Source organism: Lutjanus erythropterus, chromosome 2, assembly GCF_056507025.1.
Source record: "Lutjanus erythropterus isolate fLutEry1 chromosome 2, fLutEry1.hap2, whole genome shotgun sequence".
In the NCBI taxonomy this organism is placed as follows: Eukaryota; Metazoa; Chordata; class Actinopteri; order Lutjaniformes; family Lutjanidae; genus Lutjanus; species Lutjanus erythropterus.
The window spans coordinates 14,184,487-14,202,683 of record NC_139318.1 but is presented as its reverse complement, the minus strand read 5'-3'; the positions used below and the strand labels follow the sequence as shown (position 1 = coordinate 14,202,683).

At 39.9% G+C, this 18,197-nt stretch overlaps 1 protein-coding gene across 3 annotated transcripts in view; it reads left to right on the top strand.

Moving 5' to 3' along the window:
- The window catches only part of tafa1b (TAFA chemokine like family member 1b), a 179,320-nt gene that overhangs the window by 136,941 nt on the left and 24,182 nt on the right, over positions 1-18,197 (top strand). For all 3 annotated transcript variants that reach the window (XM_084729257.1, XM_084729241.1, XM_084729250.1), the window contains exon 3: positions 9,513-9,653. In XM_084729257.1, the coding sequence (XP_084585383.1) occupies positions 9,513-9,653 (141 nt within the window). The remainder of the gene's footprint in view (positions 1-9,512; positions 9,654-18,197) is intronic.

Below are 18,197 nucleotides of genomic sequence, written 5' to 3'. Positions count from 1 at the left end.
AATGTGTGTTTCCGGAGCAGTGGGGTTTTGTTTTCGGGATAACGGTCTTAGCTTTACACTGACAGATAAGTGACAATTATGAACAGCTGATCAACTTACAGTATAGGACTTGTTACTAGTCAGTGTTGAAATATAATGCTACAGAGGCAGTGGAGGGAAACAACTTGCTTTAACCATATATTGTACATTAAATAGGGATTTTACCTTATTTAATATACTGTTTGTCGCTCCAATTCACTATTTGAACTGCAGTGCTAAATTCTGAACACACTCACACACAACACTTCTTACATATTTCTCCTTTAATTTGTTTGTTATTCTTGGAGACAGTCTGCACTGAAAAACCTCCCAGAGAGCTCACGTTCCTCCCACTTCTTCATTTGATGCATTTAGTGGTGAATGGTGCAATCTCCTTTGGTAGCCCTCCTCCTCCAGGCTACCTTTTTATTATTCATTGGCGAGAGTCCGTTCTCCGGCAAAGAGCTTCAGAGTGAGAAGTGGCTGGAGCTCAAGCCTTAGTGGACGATTTATTCTCAAAGGCTCGGAGAACTTCAGCGCTACAAAGAAGTACTTCATGTCCGAACCATAAGAGGAATGGTGTCTTTTTTATCCTTTCACGGACAAAGGACTCCTTTTCATGTGCAATCCACACAGCTGGTGTCCATGTTAACACCTCTAGTCAGCGACATGCATAACAGCATAGGTCTAATGCGACACATACACAGAAATATGCACTATGCATGCAGCCACCATCTCTCTCTCTCTCAGGCGAATTCACACGTCTCCTCGTGAGGTGTGATTCAGGGAGCATTAGCACCGATATATTCCATCATGAAAATATAGCAGCGAGATCTAATTCCACTCCTCCCAGGGATTTCTCTTCACACACTATTCATTTTAAATGGTCCTGTTACAGAAGTGTAGGAATTTGAGCAGTAAATGAGGGTTGTGTAATTTCTGATAAAATATATAAACTGTATCAGTTGCCAGGAGGACGAACATGAAAAGTTGTTCCCTGGCACTGCCTCTAAGGCCTCCATTTGGAATCCACTTGACGGTGCTTTGTAGCGTGTTTAAACATTATCCGAAGTAATCAGGGGGAGTGTTCATGAAGTTCCAACTTGATGTTTAAGTAATGAAAAGATAAATTCTGATGAGCATCATTAAACATATATGCAGTGGGACAGCTGGCTCACAGCCACTTTGATGCCTTTGCTTCTTGAAACAGATCATTAATAATCCTTCTTTTTTTTACGCCCCCCCTCGAATCTGAAAAACATAAAACTAATCGGGACAAACAGAACAGAGCTTTTTTTTCTTTTTAACTTTGGATGTATCTGACAACTTTTCAATCAGATTAATTTTATTATGTTTAAAAAGTCATAAAAACAGGTCATTTTCCATTATGCATGATTTCACAGAAAGAAAAGTTGACGGGTGAAAAAAAACAACTGAATAAACAATCTGCTGCTTAATAAAACTTTGTGGGGGTTTGAATTGACTTCTCTGGCTCGCAGTACAAAGTAACTTTGTTCACTTGCAAAAAGGCATTTGGCTACTGCGAGAGTCTCAGTTTGTCTTCCAAATGTGCAGCATTTTCAGCAATAAAATGAAATGCAGCTCTCGCTCTGCTTCTTGAATAAGAATTGGGTGTCAAATTTACATTTCTTAGCTCAACACATGTCTACATTTATTTACTCACAATGGAGACCATAATTCCTCTTGCCACCTGAGATGTAAATTGACAATTAGAAGTACTAAGACGGCGGATAGCTGTCAGTTACACAGAAGCGCTGGGGAACAACAACAAGCCCACAGAACAGGGAGGAACTGTGAAGAGAGATGGACTATAGTTGATGCAGCAGCTGCCTGTCTGGCAAAACAAAACAGGCACTCCAGCATGCAGGCGGAAACGGCTCATTTTTACCCGAGTGTGCACTGATTAAGTTGTTATGACGAGTCCTTGAGAGGCTTAAGTTTTCCCGGCTGCTGTGTTCCTTCCCTCGGCCATATGTCATTACTTAATAACTGTAGCAGTGAGAGTAGCAGTGTGAGAGGGAGAGGAGGTGACAGAAATGCTTGCTGATGGTGAGCCAGTGATTACTGCTCTTGGCCACTCTGCATAGATTACAGTTGTTGATGCTGAAGCTGAGCCAAGGTGTAGCGGGGAAATTTGGTTTGTTTGGTTTTAGATTTTTTTGTGGTGACATGTCACAACCACCTGCATTTATCTCGGTGTCAAAATGCAGCGAGATCAGGAGGAAATCAGTTGCCACTTAGAGTATGTTCATCTTCACTGAAGAGATAAAAAGGAACCGTCACTTTCATTCCTGTGAGCCTGGAGTCTTTGGATGAATAACTGGGTTTGTTACTGTAACCTTGAGTTTATGCGCAGACATAATGGAGCCCATCTTCAGCTACATGTCGTCGCTCCTCGTGACCCGTCTGTCTATGGCAGCAAAACACAAGCTTTCATACACTCCTGTACGTTAAACTGGGCCAATGAAACACTCTTAGAGATGACTAAAACCAAACGACAATAAGACATTAAGGCTACAAACAATCCATAATACAACACTTTCTGTAGGAGCAGGTCGGGTTGGGTCATAGATGTAATATATGAATCTAGATCAATCAATCAATTCTGCTCTGCCTTGCTTCCATTTTTTTTCCAGTGGCCATTTGTGGTTTTGACAAAGTCCCCTGCAGCCCATAAAGCATTTTCCCCATAAGACAACAAAATGTCTGAGACTACTGACAAGACACATTGAACTCTAAACATGGTCAGTGACTTTATTATGAATCTTTGATCCATGGAGGTTTTATATTTGTAAAGCTTTCCTCAAGTTGAGGAAAGTGATCTAAAGATCAACGACCTCACCTCAAGTTTGAGTAAGAACTTGGGGGTGTGGGAAAAGGTGAAACACTACTGTGCATGTTCAGTGGGCCGCATATCCAGGTCGTCAACCTGGAAGCTAGAAAACTTTGTTGGAGTTTGCACCAGGCAAGCAATGCTCATTGAACCGAATGGTGCCATCTTTGTATTATTATAATACATATATGGGCACCAACTTCGGTACTTTTAAGGGTACTGACTGACTTACATCGGTACTATCAAGCACTAATTCATGCTAAATCAATCAGTGCCAAATTTTGGCTGCTGAGAGCACATGTGGGTGAGAACGTAGCAGAGTATAGAGAGAGTGAGATAGCGAGATGTGTAATTATACTTTTCAAAACTGCAAAACACATTTAACCTGAGAATACACCTGGTCAAATGCAAATTATATCTAAAAGTAGATGAGTGTTTAATAGCTTAAAAGCCAAGTCGCCTCACAGCAACCGCAGTTAAATGTTAGAGCGCCAGCGCATAAGAAGTTCAGCCTTCAATGGATGACAAAACTTTAAGCGAGGTATCAACAACTTTGTCGACATCTTCAGCTGATTAATTAGCTAGTTGGATAAACTGTTGTCAGAGATAACTGGACTTTTTTTGTCTTGGTTGATGTTATCTTAGCATTTTTAGCCACCACTCAGCCACTGGCTGCATCAGACATTCCTTACCAACAAGTTATTTAGCCCTAAGAAGTCTTGCCCATTTTTGAATGCTTCTGATTTTACCTTTATTCCATGTACTATGCCAATATTTGATGTCTTTTTTTCAGCATAGCATCACCTTTAAGGGACCTTTTTCCACTTACACATAATGCATCAACCTATTGGACCCATGAACACATATGATCAAATTTATATGATCAATATCACCATTTTTACTTGGTCTATCAACATCAAACAAAAGCAAAATTGAATTTAAAGCTAGCACTGTGGAATAAAGTTAACAGCAAGGTTCAGTGTGACCTTATTTTTATGCGGGCAAAGTCTTGCATCACTCACATGATTTGCTCACGCCAGCATTAGAGGGTTAGCACACTAATACATTTTTTAATATGTCCAAAAGTATAATATGTAAACAATAGTATGCATATTGCATACTATTTACATGGAAATATGACAGTGTGTAGGTACTGTGGTGGTGATGACAACATTTACAGTTCTTGGGACTTTTACAACTGAAATATATTTTTGTTATTACAGAGAGGGTAAAGTACGGGAAAAGTGTGGCTGAGTATCACCAGTACCGAATTCCAGGTCTGTATTTTTTCAAATGTGAATGGTCCCCAAACCTAGGAGCCAGTGCTACAGTGTTACTCAATTTAAAGTAAATCTAATATTATCAAGGTGTAATTTCCATGGTGACAACCTGCACTTTTTCAAGCGTATTTGCCAGATAATATATCATCTTATGTTTGGGTCAATATGGTGCATTTATGTACGTGTAAAAAGTTATGTGTCTGTGCAACCATAAATTTCCCTAGTTTCTCTTAGTACTGCTGAAAATATCAAGTATGGCTTTTTGTCTTGAGCTCCTGTTCCTTCTCCCCCAATCTATCTCCACATTTTACAACATTACCTCATTAACAGCTCCTAATTGGCCGTTGGGCTAAGCTGAAAACAATGAAGCATTGATTTCCTTAAACATAATCACCTCGTCCAGTCATTTAATGGCTGCTGTCACTGTGGGCCTCCAGGAGAAAAATGACCAGTCAGTGGTCCCATCGATGCCCTTCACCTCCCCTCACCAAAGGCTAGAGTGCACAGCCACCCACTCCATCTTAACAGGTTGGTTTAACCCCTTTAGCTGCCTGACAGGCTCCAAGCACTACATCCATCAAGACCTGTCTCAAGTTATTGTAATCCCATATTGCACCATAATGCACACACAGTTACTCATGTGCACTCGAGCGTTTCAGGAGAAGTTATGAAATACCACAAAATATCATATGCATAAATGCACAAATAAACTGATACGGGCACAGACACACACAAACTCAGACACAGATAATGGATAGTCATTTACCCACCAACTACCTGAATGGGATTATGTCTCGTCCAAGTGGCCATTTGTCGTCTAAGTGGCTCTCGTGACTGGCCCAGTAGAGTCATCGTGAAGCCATTTACACTGCTCTCTCCTCCACATACCAGATGGTTCATAGTGATCACGCCTAATGTCCACCTGGCTGATGATGGCTGGACCTCACCCCATGGCTCACACACACACAAGCATGTGTTTGTGTGTGTGTGTGTGTGTGTGTGTGTGTGTGTGTGTGTGTGTGTGTGTGTGTGTGTGTTCGGGATAATCCCAAATTCTGATGGCAATAATTATAATAAACACCATACTGTTCATAATAATCAAAATTATTTGTTCTGTCCAAATTATTTGTATTCAGTCAGAAGTCTATGAATAAAATGTACAAAACAAATACAACAGTTTTAAGTTTTAAAGGATCGATTTGTCCTCCAAATCAGCATTTTTACAAGTTTAAGCCCCACAAATAATGTATATTTTACATCACTGATGATCATTTAGCAAATTATACCATATTTTTGTACAATAATTTATTGAATATGCCTTAAGGCCAACAGTCAGTTTTTAATTCTTTCAGTACAGGTTCAAAATCAACTGGCACTGAGTCAATACTTGCTGGATTTACTGTAGGTTGTTACTGTTCTGTTTCTTGTGAGTTATTATAAACACTTAATTTACAATGTAAATGGGGTTTTTTTTCCGACGTTTTCATAGTTCTGATTGGTCAGATTTTTGCCTGTCAAGGTGAAGCCAGTGTAGGAGGGGACATGCTGGGAACCTTGCATAACGTTTCCTAAAAGTTCTTGAAAGGTGAACCTTTACAGAACATTAGGGATGGTCCTAAAAGATTGACTTTTGGTGTTGGAGCTTAAAGTTCCCTAAAGGACTTTAGGTAGACATTTCTATTTTGGTTATTTTATGCTCAAATTGCAACGTCACAAAGAGGACATCTGTCCCATGTGATTCCCTTTGAGGCTTATTACAACATTCTAGTAAAATATAGACTATTTCAATTTTTAGGTCACCTAAACGTTCCACAAACGTTCCTGTAATGTAATGTAAAGGTTCTAGAAACATGACGGAAAGACCTAAATAGGATCTAAAAAGTACATCATAGGTTGGTCTCCTAAAGGTTCCTGTTACGTCACTAAAGGTTTTGCAAATGTTATGGGAACACAGTGTAGAGACTAAGGGGGAATGTCCCACAGTAATGGTGTCCTAAATGTTCCCAGAATGTCCTGAATGTTCCCTGAATGTCTGCCAAATAATGTCCCCGTACACTTTAAACTTTAGAGGAGCTTCACATTGTGACCGTTTGGGAACGTTGAAACGTGATTTCCTTTACCCCAGTTGGGATGTTCTCAGAAAGTTCTGGGTGGGCTTCCTCCTACACTACAGCAACTTTACAATTATGGTGATGATTCATTTATTGTCCAGCCATGTCTTCAAAAGATTTACACTTTTTCCTTCAACAGAGGAAGCTGCACTTAAATCAGCTGATTGACAGCACACATGTATTGTTGGCACTTCGTCTGTTTGGCTACCTCCTGACTAATAGCTCTCCTGATACCCTCATGCCAACACTCTTTGCTGCCACAACTTCCCCCCAACTCCCAAACTGCCATTATGTCACAGAAATTTTAGGTATTGTTGACTTATATGTATGTTTACAGCTAACCCTGATTATGTTCTTTAATGTATTGCTGCTCAGGTTCTTTGAGAGCTTCTTCAAAGAGCAGAGCCTTGTTCAGGTAATCTAACTACATGTAACTAACTTAAGCATTTGCATTAAGTGGTCAATATGTGGACTTTCTTTGACAAAAAGTGGAAAACACACCATTTTGAATATTTGAGACACTAACTTGCTTCTGTAACTTTAGTCCCACTGAGGAAATGAACCCAAGAGTCACAGATGAGGGTGAGTCACGTCACAAGCGAGATGGATATGATAGGTGTTGCCTTTCTTGTCCCATGTTTGCCGGTGACAAGTCTGTAGCGCTAACCTGCAAATAAGGCACCGAAGCTAGCCGAGGGGATTCAACCCAATTCAGTATTCTGAGATGCAACGTAAAGTCCTCACTTATTCAGAGATCTGCTTTGACTTGAAAGCAAGTCTGCAGGTCAGGAAGCTGTCAGTAAAATATTCAACAAGCCAACACATTGTAGGGTTTGGGGTTTTAGCACACTCAAGGGATTTTTCTCCTCACTTTTATAGTCTGTATTCTGCCTCCTCCTGCCCAGAAATATCTAACAACAAGCGCTGAGAGAGTGACATTAATACTGCACGACAGCACGGTCCAGCAGGACTGCAAATGTTTGCCTTTTAATCCAGGACTCGGCGGCCTTTGGTCTGGCCACGGCAGACGTTGATGGGAATGGGAGAAGAAAACTGTTGCCAAACTTGTCGAGGCTGCTGGGAGCTCAGTTCCGTAATTCATGACCCGAGCCATTTCAAACATTTGCACAGCCTACCCAGCTAGAGAAACACACACCAGTTGTTGTCATGCCAGTGGAAGCAAATGCATCTTCTCACCGCAGCAGGATGTTCTCTTTAAAACTTGGTACGGCTGAGTGAAATAAGGCTGAAACAAAATGAAATGTGGCGTTTCGTTCTCCTTTTTGCACCGTCCTTTCTGTAGATTGAAGAGGATAAGTTCAATCCTTTCCCATTCCTTTCCTTTCCTTTCCTTTGCTCTCCTCTCCTCTGTCCGGGGATGAGCTCCAGTTTAATTGTTGGACGCTGGTGTCTGTTGCGGTGGCTGTCAAGGGAAGATAAAGAGTTTTTCCTGGGGCGTAAGGAAAGGGGAGAGCGGTGATGGAGGGCCTCTCTCCCGCAGCTCCGCTGGCTGCATTAGCCCCACGCTTTATAATTGTGTGAAGGGGGCACTTCCACTGGCTCCCTCATTACTCACTGGCATGGCCGGTCCCTGGCAGCCAGACACACCTTGTCCTCTAGCCCTCTCTCTCACCGCCTGTCTCGCTCATTTCAGGATGTCCCTCAGCTCCATCACCCCCTCTCCCTCCCCTGGGCATTTCTCCCTATTGTTATTTTGACCCAGTACCGCCATCGGTGCATATCGCCTTCTCTTTTCACAGAATTTGTTTGACATCCTCCTTTGTCAGACTGGGACCTATTGTACAGCATTTGCTCTGACTGATCGCCTATGCTTTGGAGTTAATGCTTCAGTGCAGTGTATAGCCTAAGACTGTATTGGCTCCGTCATGAAACCGAAAGGTATCAGCCATCTGTAGGGCAGGGTTTAGTTTAAAAAATTATGATACCAGTACTGATACTAGTACCCTTGGTGATGCCAATACCAATAGACTTGATATGCATCATGCGAATGGATAAATTCCTGAAATAATCTTTTTATATATATATATATATATGTATTTTCTTATCAGATGTATAATATAGACATACTTTTGAATGTTTTGGTGCCATGCTGAACTGTCAAATACACTGCACTCAATGCCACCATACAAAAAAACAAAAGCAAAAAAGTCGAGAAAACTCAAAATTTTAAGGCAGCTTACTTTTGAATAACTTAGGCAACTTAGTTTTGAGTGAAACACTGTTTTAAAAAAAAGTTTTACCAACCAATAATTTACTTTTCTTATTTAGATAAACTTGAATTTTGAGTCTTAGAAAACCAAGTATACTCATTGAAGGAAAAGTGAATAATGGTATATAATTGGTACGGTATAAATATAGAATTTAGAATTTTTAAAGCATCCAAATAATGACAAATCAAGTTCACAGCTCACTGTAAAAAACATTTTTTCTAGATCTGGGCACAGTGTGCATCCCATGTACTGAGGCTGGGAGTTCTGTGCATGGGTTCAGTTCTTGCCTGTGGTCCTTTGCTGCTATTGTTCTCCAACTCTTTCTGCCTCTTTCCTGGCATGTCCTCAGCTGTTCTATCAATAAATAAAATAAATTCAATAAATTAAAAAAAAAAAGGATCAAATACAGGCATGGATTGACTGGAGAAGTTTTGATACTTGGTTTTGGGTTAAAAACCTCAAAGCTATCAAGCACTGACAGCTGGCTCTAGCCATCTCAATGTATGACTAAAGCCTGCAGCTGCCAGGTCTTCACTGAAGAAGCCTAGACAACAGATTCATCCTTTCTTAATATTGACAACACATGGAAGGTATCAAGATGCAAAGGCAGCCATATTAAGACATAATGAGAGCATGATGTGATCTTCATCATGGGCTGATTGGTATGGAGTGAGGACAGCCGTCACTGAGTGAGAGGCAATTAGATGACATAATTGAGATGCCTTGAGGGCCAATTTGTTACACATACTTACAGTGGAAGTGCCCAGTGATTGTACTGCAGTGTGCCTCTGTTGGTTCAATGTGAGATGGTTGAGTTTCATTCTTTTCATTCCTTCTTTCTTTTATTCACAGTATTGCTGCTTATTTGGATTTCTGATGTTGATAAAAAAAAAAATGCGTATAGTCAGCCAATTAAAAGTTACAGGACATTTCTGTGTGGCTGATTTGCATTGACATGTTTTCCATTAATCTCTTGCATGTACTGACCATGTACCTCTGTGTCTGTGTCTGTCTGCAGAGGGAGGTACGTGTGAGGTGATCGCCGCCCACCGATGCTGTAACAAGAATCGTATTGAGGAGCGTTCTCAGACAGTCAAGTGCTCCTGTTTACCGGGGAAAGTGGCCGGGACGACACGCAACAAACCCTCCTGTGTGGATGGTGAGGAAGTGCATTTCTTACTGAAGGCAGCTGTACGGGAAAAAGTCTTGCGTCTTTTCAATACCTATTGTACAATCAGCCCGGTATCCCTAGGAATCATGCACGAATTGCATCCAACATGCCAACATTCAGTGCCGACAGAAGTACTGTACCCCATGTAGAGAAGCAGAAACTAGCAGTATTGAGGTGTGCGTGGTTGAATGGTGTGTTGTGTTTGACTTTTAGGATCACGGATTGTCTTGTCACAGACCTGCAATTAGCATTTATGTCTTAACTGTAACTGCAATCTTTTTGTTGCCCAACCTTAAACCACTTTCAGTCTTTCCCTAACTCTACTGTAGCTGCTGTGTGCGGATATTATTGAAAGCAAGATTTTAAAAATTTTTTCACCAGATGGAGAAAGAAAAATTGTTATATAATAGAAGGTTTTGAAAAACATCCCATGTTGATGTTCCTTTCTGCTCATGGAGTTTCTTTGTCCACTAGTTAGTAATTCTACATGAACGCTGCACAATTCTAGTATAAAAATAGTACCTATATCAGATTAACAATAAATAGAAATGTCTCTATAATGAAACAAAATATGGGTATTACTTACGATAAAAGATAATATAATCATTGTTAATGAAAATAATTTGTATTTAAATTGCAATAAATCAGAATGCAGTTTTGAAAATATTTAAAGAAATTATTGACATGAGACTCAGGAAAAAACCTGAGAAAAAGTTTTTTATGCAAGCACACTGGAGGCATATTTCTGCTGAATTTGCTCATAGTTTTACTCTGACTGTATATACATGATGGGGGCTGTGAGGTACAATACTACAGTGTAAAAACAATGTGTTGCATGTTGAACATTCACAGACAGAAGTGTTCGTATCAAAATAAATTCATTATAAAGCACTCATTATGAAAAAATGGCTGCTTTCTGATTAATATGTAGGATATTACTTAATTATAATAATTGACGTATTCATCATGTGCTCATCACATTTTAATAGGCTAACATTACAGAAACAGAAGATGGTTCCTATTCTGTGGTGGAAGAAGTATTCAGATCACTTAAGTAACAGTCACAATACTACATTAAAAATACTCTACATTTGTACTCTTACTTTGTTTCTAACAATGCATTTTCTAGCTAATCCAAGAGCGTTTAAAATGGTTTATTTAGCTCAAATGGTAAATATTAATAAATGGTTTTCACTAGACAGACATGGTATGAAAAATGATGATCCAAAGAGTAACCAGACAAATATAGTGGAGTGTAAAGAACTATATTTACCTCTGAGATGAAGTGGAGTGTAAGTATAAAAGAGCATAAAATAAGAGTGCAAGTACAGTACTTGAATAAATGTACTTTGTTACATTCTGCAACGCTCAATGTGTTCATCACTTTAATGTCACAGGTGGCGAAGGTGCAGCTACTTTTAATTACTTTATATACTGCTAAAAACATAATCTACAATAATATATTATATTTTATAGGTTCCATAAGTATAGGTTAAGTTGAATTTTTGTTTTGTATTAATAATCTAAATCTACAAAGTAACTATTAACTAAATTTCTCAATTTAGCAATTGTAGTGCAATTAAAAGTACAATATGTAGTGGAGTAGAAGAAGTACTTTAAATACCCAAGTAAGTCAAGTACCTCGTAACTGTACTTCAGTACAGTAGTTGAGTAAAATCACTGTTCCAAGGTAAAATTATCATCAGGTTGAAATCATATCATATTCTACTCTTTTCTGCTGTCTCTCTAATAATAAAAATACACAAAAATACACTGAAGAGTCCAGTAGTGCTATGTTGCTGGGCATCATGGGAGATAGAGGATGATCCAGTTGGGCTGTTGAACACCTGAGCAGGGAGCACGTTGCAGATCACATCGCCTAAGGCAGCTCAGGCTGATGGAAATGAATAACTAATAAACACAAGTCAGGGAAGCTCCAGGCTAGTGCACCTGAATTACCTCAGCTGAGAAAAACAATCAGGCAGAAGCAGCTCCATGGAAAAAAAAAAAAGAAAAAAAAGTCGACAGGAAGTCACAAGTCTACTGAGACAGAACTGCGATGCCCCCTTCGCTTCGCAGCTCATTTACTGCTCCTCAGTCTCGATCTTTTCACCTCCACCTTCGGCAGGGATCAAAGGCATCTCTCTGACTGCCCTCTCGCAAAGAAATGACACCAAAATATCTTCATTATGAGGGATGTTACATGAAGGGCCAGACAGGCTCGCTCAGTGGGTTTCACAGAGTTGGTTATCCACAGCTGATGCTCAAGAAGATTCAAGTGTATGAATTAGATACGAGCACAAAAGAACTTTTTCTTGTTTTGATGAAAAATTACCCATAACGATAGAAAAAAATTCAGGCGAACAGCTGAATTTTCAGTCCTTGAGACATTTTCTTCAAGAATGGGATGTTTGCCCTGTGGTTGGAGGCATCACCTGAATGAAACATTTACTGAGCCGACCTTGAGATGCAGCTTTTTAAGCAGAGTGTGTTGTCCTTGTACAGAGAGGCACACAACCAGACGCCGTCTCCTCTGCAGCACTGAGCAGACAAGAGACTTTGGAATCCTTTTATATTCATTCAGATTGTGTCTTCTTCACTAAACATGGCCTAGACAGACCTAATAAAATCCCTGAAAACCCTCAACATCAGACTGAGACATTACCTGACTGACTGAGACAAGTAAAAAGTACACATCAGCCTTTAAGATGAAAACCATGTAATAATAAAAGGGGAGATAAGGAAAGAAGTTGCCAGTAGAAGTTGGACAAAGATCTACAAATCAAAAACTAAATTACACGGAAGAAGGGGTGGAGGTAGAGAAGTTGGAGATGTTGTTAACACTTCATGCCTCTGTGCCTCAGGCCCCCACAGTGAGAGAGTCCTCGCTGTTAGTGTATTGATTAACGCACACTTATAGAGGGAGTGGTGATAAAAATGGAAATGACAAGTCACTGAGCAGCAAGAAACGGTATTGAGCACCATTGAGCACCACACTGAAAGAGTTAAAGGGATAGTTTGGATTAGTTGAGGTGAGGTTGCATGAGGCTGGTGTATTACCTACAGTAGATGGTGGTCAACACACCCTCAGTCTGGTGAAGCAGACGGAGTATAACACTGAAGCAATGTACTGCTGTGGACGGGGTCAGCAACACAAGGTATTTTAGCTACTTTTCAGCCACATATTAATATCAAGCATATGCTATATTTAGTTTGCTATATTTATTTTCACCACTTAGCCATCAGAAAGCCTTTTCAACATGAAATGGCTGTTATATAAGTAAAATATTGCTCTCTCTCTCTCTTGCTTAATTAGGCTCCTTTATTATATTATATAATTATATTATAATTAGGCTAAAACAGTTATTTCACCATGCAGAATACAGGAGTTGCTAGGCAACCGCTGCCTTGAGTTTTGTTTGTGTTATTGAAGTATCCTGTCAAAATACAGAAGACACACAATAACACAAACAAATCGATGCAGCGGTAGACCAGCAATTCCTGTGTTCTGTGAGGTAAAAGTAATGATTTTGTCAATAGAGTCTTGTTGTTGTGGAGAGAAGGCATGTCCAGACTTTTTTGAATCAGGTGGCACTGACCTGTGCGGGGGTGAACACACATACCATTTCTCACATTTAACATTACAGCACCTTACAACTGTCTCACATTCCTGTTTAAATTTTTAATTATATAACAGATAAATAGCACCACTAATAACAACACAATGGAATGACACCATAAAAATCGAATAATAAAGTTTCAATTCTTTATTCCTTAAAAAAGAAATTGTACATTCATTCTACCACTATCCTCAGGCTTTGGGACTCTTTAATTATTGCACAGCTATGAAAAATAGCTTTATTTTTTATGGTTTATTATTTTTTATTTATGAATTATTAATCTACTTGCTATATAGTTTGTGTATGTTATTTGTTTTTATGAGAAGCATGAGGGGAACTACAACTACTATACAACTTTTTGTTGTAAAATGATCCATAAAGTAATTTAAACAGCTGCAAAAATTAAAAGTAGGCTACATACAAAAGAAAGCAATGGTCAGAGCTGCGGATTTCTGTCAGACAAGGCTGTCTGACAGCAAGGTAAAGCGGTGAAAATATTTTTAATATACAGCATGCCAAACTGCCATCTCTGTAGGTAACAAACTGACAATCAATAAGAACCTCATACAACCCCACTTCAGATAATCCAAAATATCCCTTGAAGGTGAGCTCACCTTTTAATAATTTTATTTTCTTCATTTGGGGCCTTCACCTCCTCTTTGGGATAATTTTCATCTGCTTGAAAGTGATTCAGGCTGTTTGTTATTTATTTAACACTGAAACCACCACGGGATAAGGGCTGAAGGGCAGCCGAAATAATTATGTGATTATTCATAAGAGCTCATTTGTAGTCAGAAGTGTCACACAGAGCAAACACGCCATTTAATTAAAGGATCTTTTTTGTAAGTGTGGAAATAAAGGGAGACAGGAGGCACTAGGAAAACTATACCTGAAAGTTGCGAGTGTTTGTCAACCGAGCCCTGCAGGCTGCCGTAGCGCTATGTGAGGGATTATAGACTTGTGGAGTCAGTGGTCTGTCCCCTCAGCAGCACACCGGCCTGGCCCAGATGGAGCTTTCTCCCCAGGTCCTGGCGTTATTAATGTTCCGTCCAGATGAGGAACGATGCCGCAGCCCGGCTCATCTCTCCAACCCCCTGGGGGACACCTGCCACCACTGTAGCATACACAGGTTATGTTCCCACAAAAATAATAAAAAAAATATATAAAGAATAGCCAGTGCTCTGATAGAACAAATCAAAAGTATATCTTCAGAGGTCGTTTGTTTTGGACACACATACAGAGCCTGGAGGAGTGAACGCTCCTTTATCTTTGGCCAAATTTGCAGAAACAGGCAGTCTCCCTGATGTGCTGGATTATCGGTCATTAGCGTCAAACTCCAACATCAAAGCACACAGTGGAGATCAGTCCCATTGTCGAGTGTTTACTACCTCGTGAATAGCGGCCGCGTGGGGTTATTTCAGTTGCTATTGGTAACTGTTTGGGTTGTTATTAATATATGGGGATGTGACGACAGCTTGCGTTGGGAGGTGTCATGCTCAGTGGGGGGCTGCTGTCAGATTATCCCCGTAGTGGGAATTGATTATTAGCTTTGACAAGGAGAACTATGTCCCAGTTATGTCAGGGCCAACGAGGCTCTTAGTAAAGAACATCCCTTTTAACAAGTCAAACGCTCATATCTCTCCAGCCTCGCCGGGCCGATCACATGCACTCAGATTAGGCGCTCATCACTGCACCACTGCCTTTATCCCAGTGTATGAGACATGTAAGTCCTCAGCCACAGTATGGACACACACACACACACACACACACACACACACACACACACACACACACAATACTGTACATAAGCACCCATTTACCCAACACATGCATGCAGACGCCCTAATACGCACACATGCTATCGCTTTGTGTTGTCATGTAGCTGCTGTAGCTGTAAACTCTTTCAACAAGAGACGCACACAGATGCCCACTCGCCGCTGATCACTGATGGGGAATGAACCCTTCTGTTTGGCTCCAGGCACGTATAGCTGAGCATGACAGGTTGTCATGGTACATTTGAGATGCATCCAGGGGGGAGACACATGGACGCTCCTTGAGGGGAGGGACAAGAAGCGCTGCCGTTCTTCCACATACATTACTAGTCAAACAGATGCAATTGGATCATGCTCGAGTGAGAGGCAGCTTGACACGCTCTTTAAAACCTAATAGTCTCATTACAATGAGGGCTGCCATTGTTATCAGCAAGAATATAATTCATCAAACAAAACGCTTCCTTATTGGCAAAGCTTGGCATTAAAGAAACAGTGTGTAGGATTTAGTGTCATCTAGTCATGGGGCTGCCCCGACTAAAACTATTCCTAGTTGTCGTTGCATGTTTATAATTATGAAAAAAAGGTGGAATGTTGTGTAAACTTATATTCAGTTGAATGCATTGCAACCATAAGATACTTAATACACAAACTAGAGTTGGGCGATATGTTAAAATTTTCCAAACGACCATCAGCAGGCCGTCAAGCGGCTAATTCACTGTTACACACACTGTGGATGTTCACTATGTCAAATAAACTTATAAAGTGTCAAGAAATTAAATATTCTCACACTTGTTTTCCTTTTTAAACTGAGAAATACAATCGTACACCTTCTAAATTCCAGTTTCTCTCTTTTACTCAACTAAAACAAGCTGCCCACTCTTCCAACAACCACCAACTTGGTTGAATTAAATCCTTAATTCACCACATGACAAGAGTGCAAAGTGTCTTATTCTGCAGGCTGTTTATCTCTCACTCCCCACCCAGCTCAGCGCACTCATGGTCCGGCGAGTGGGTGTGTACTGTGCCGCTGGATGAACATTACATTAGCAAAATAAAATGACAAATATCGCTCCAAAAATTGGTCCATAAATGGACAGGCCATGGATTCAGCCCATCGTCAACAGACAATATATTCATCCAATTGCCCAACTCTAATTCAAACTGATCACCAGTTGGGACAGGAGTATGTTTACCAATGTGATACATCGCCTTTTCACTCAGTAAGTGTTAAGGAACAGAGGACAGTAATTGTTGACGTTTTAGTCTGTGGTTGTAATATTTTGCAGGTCTGGACTGCAGGTGGGTCAGTCTAGTAACCAAGCTCTTACACTGTGAAGCCACACTATTGTATCACGTGCAGAATTTGTTTCTGGATGTTGTTGATATTTGGCTTTCGCTTTGCATGACAGTCTTAACTTTCATTTGTAGATGGAGCGACAAACCGTGTTTACTGGAAACTGTTTTCCAAAGTTTTTAATGCAGCTTTTAATGCACACTTTCATCCTGGCCTTACTGATGAGGTAGGACCATTTGGACTCCCAGATGGAGTTTTTTTTTGTTACTGAGAGAAAAATGAAAAATTAATGTAAACTAAGACTTTTATCACTGATTAATGGTTTAGTCAGTTAGGGAGCAGCCCTATCTAGTGAGGTTCATCTCATCTCAATCTCTGCTTCCATGCATGTAGGAGAAGCTAAGGTGGCCAAGAAACTTACACAAAACACGTAAAAGTTTTTTTGTTTACTGTGGAAACATGGCAGTGCAACATGGCAGATATCTGTAGATATAAACAGCTTATTCTCAGCTAACAAAAATACAATTCTTTTCAGGTATGTAGTAATTAAAACATACTAAATATAACTATAACTATAAATAAAATCTTCCATTTCTGCCACATTCTGCCAATAGTTTTACACACTGGACCTTTAAATGTATTTTAAAAGATTATTTATGCTTGTATGGACAGCAAAGTCCAGACTGATGACTAACCAGAATAGCCAAGCAAACATCTCAGCCTCCTACTATAAAATCTGCCCCACACAGTCCTCTCACAGCTCTCTTATGGCTCCACAGCCCTCTGCTGCTGTATGTGGTTGGTAAGCAGCAAACCTGCTGCAGCTACTGCCTGAGGGGATGGACAGAAGGAGCATATTATACTGTACAATGGAAAACAATAACTCCTTTCTCTCACTGACAAACAAACACAAAGGCAGACATAAGGAGAGACTAACAAACAGTGAAATCCTCCTGGGTCAAAAAAGATGTTTGTGTCTTTTGGAGAAGTTGAGGATAATGATTGTGAAGCAAGTTTTCTCCTCCATCTTTGTCACATCCCAGTGAGCTCTCACAGCGCTGACGATGTGATTAGACTCTCAACCTTTAACCTGCCAGGAGAGGATCCGACCCTCAGCTGGAGTTGAAAGGTCTCCTTAGTTTTTTATTTATTTATTTTGTTTTTTACTCTCTCTCTCTTTCTCTGTATTTTCTAAAGTAACATTATATTTCTTTTCTGCTCCCACCTCTGGAGTAACAAGTCTGTGGTTGTGCTGAGAGCAGTGAAAAAACATAAGGCAGATCTACAGTATGTCAGCTGTGTGGGAGATACACTTTCGTAAATCGTTTTTGTACCCACATAAAGGAAAGGAAGTAACCACACAACAGAAGGAGTCATTGTTTAGCCATTAATAGGCACGTACGTACACACCTACTCTCACACACACACACACACAGGCACACACACACCAACTTCACAGGCACAAGGTTACACTCAAAATGCGCACAGGCACACTCACAAATGAATCATGATATCAAATGAAACTTTTAGATACTGTTTACTTTTTAATGTATTATTAATACCAAATACCACTACACCACTCAGGCTGGGACAAGATGCTTATCCAATCTGATACTATCATGATACTTGAGTGCTAATTTGATTTGTATTGTGATTTGAAATTAGAATTTTAGGCAATTTTTCTTTGTGTGAACTTTGTGATCATGGGAAAAAGTTCAAACATACATATTTAGAGATATCATGAGTGATATTTCCATAATCATTTAACATCAAATGTCAGCTTTTTATTTCAGCAGCATAATATAAAATAAGCAAATAAAATATTTTTTGAATTAAAGCTAGCACC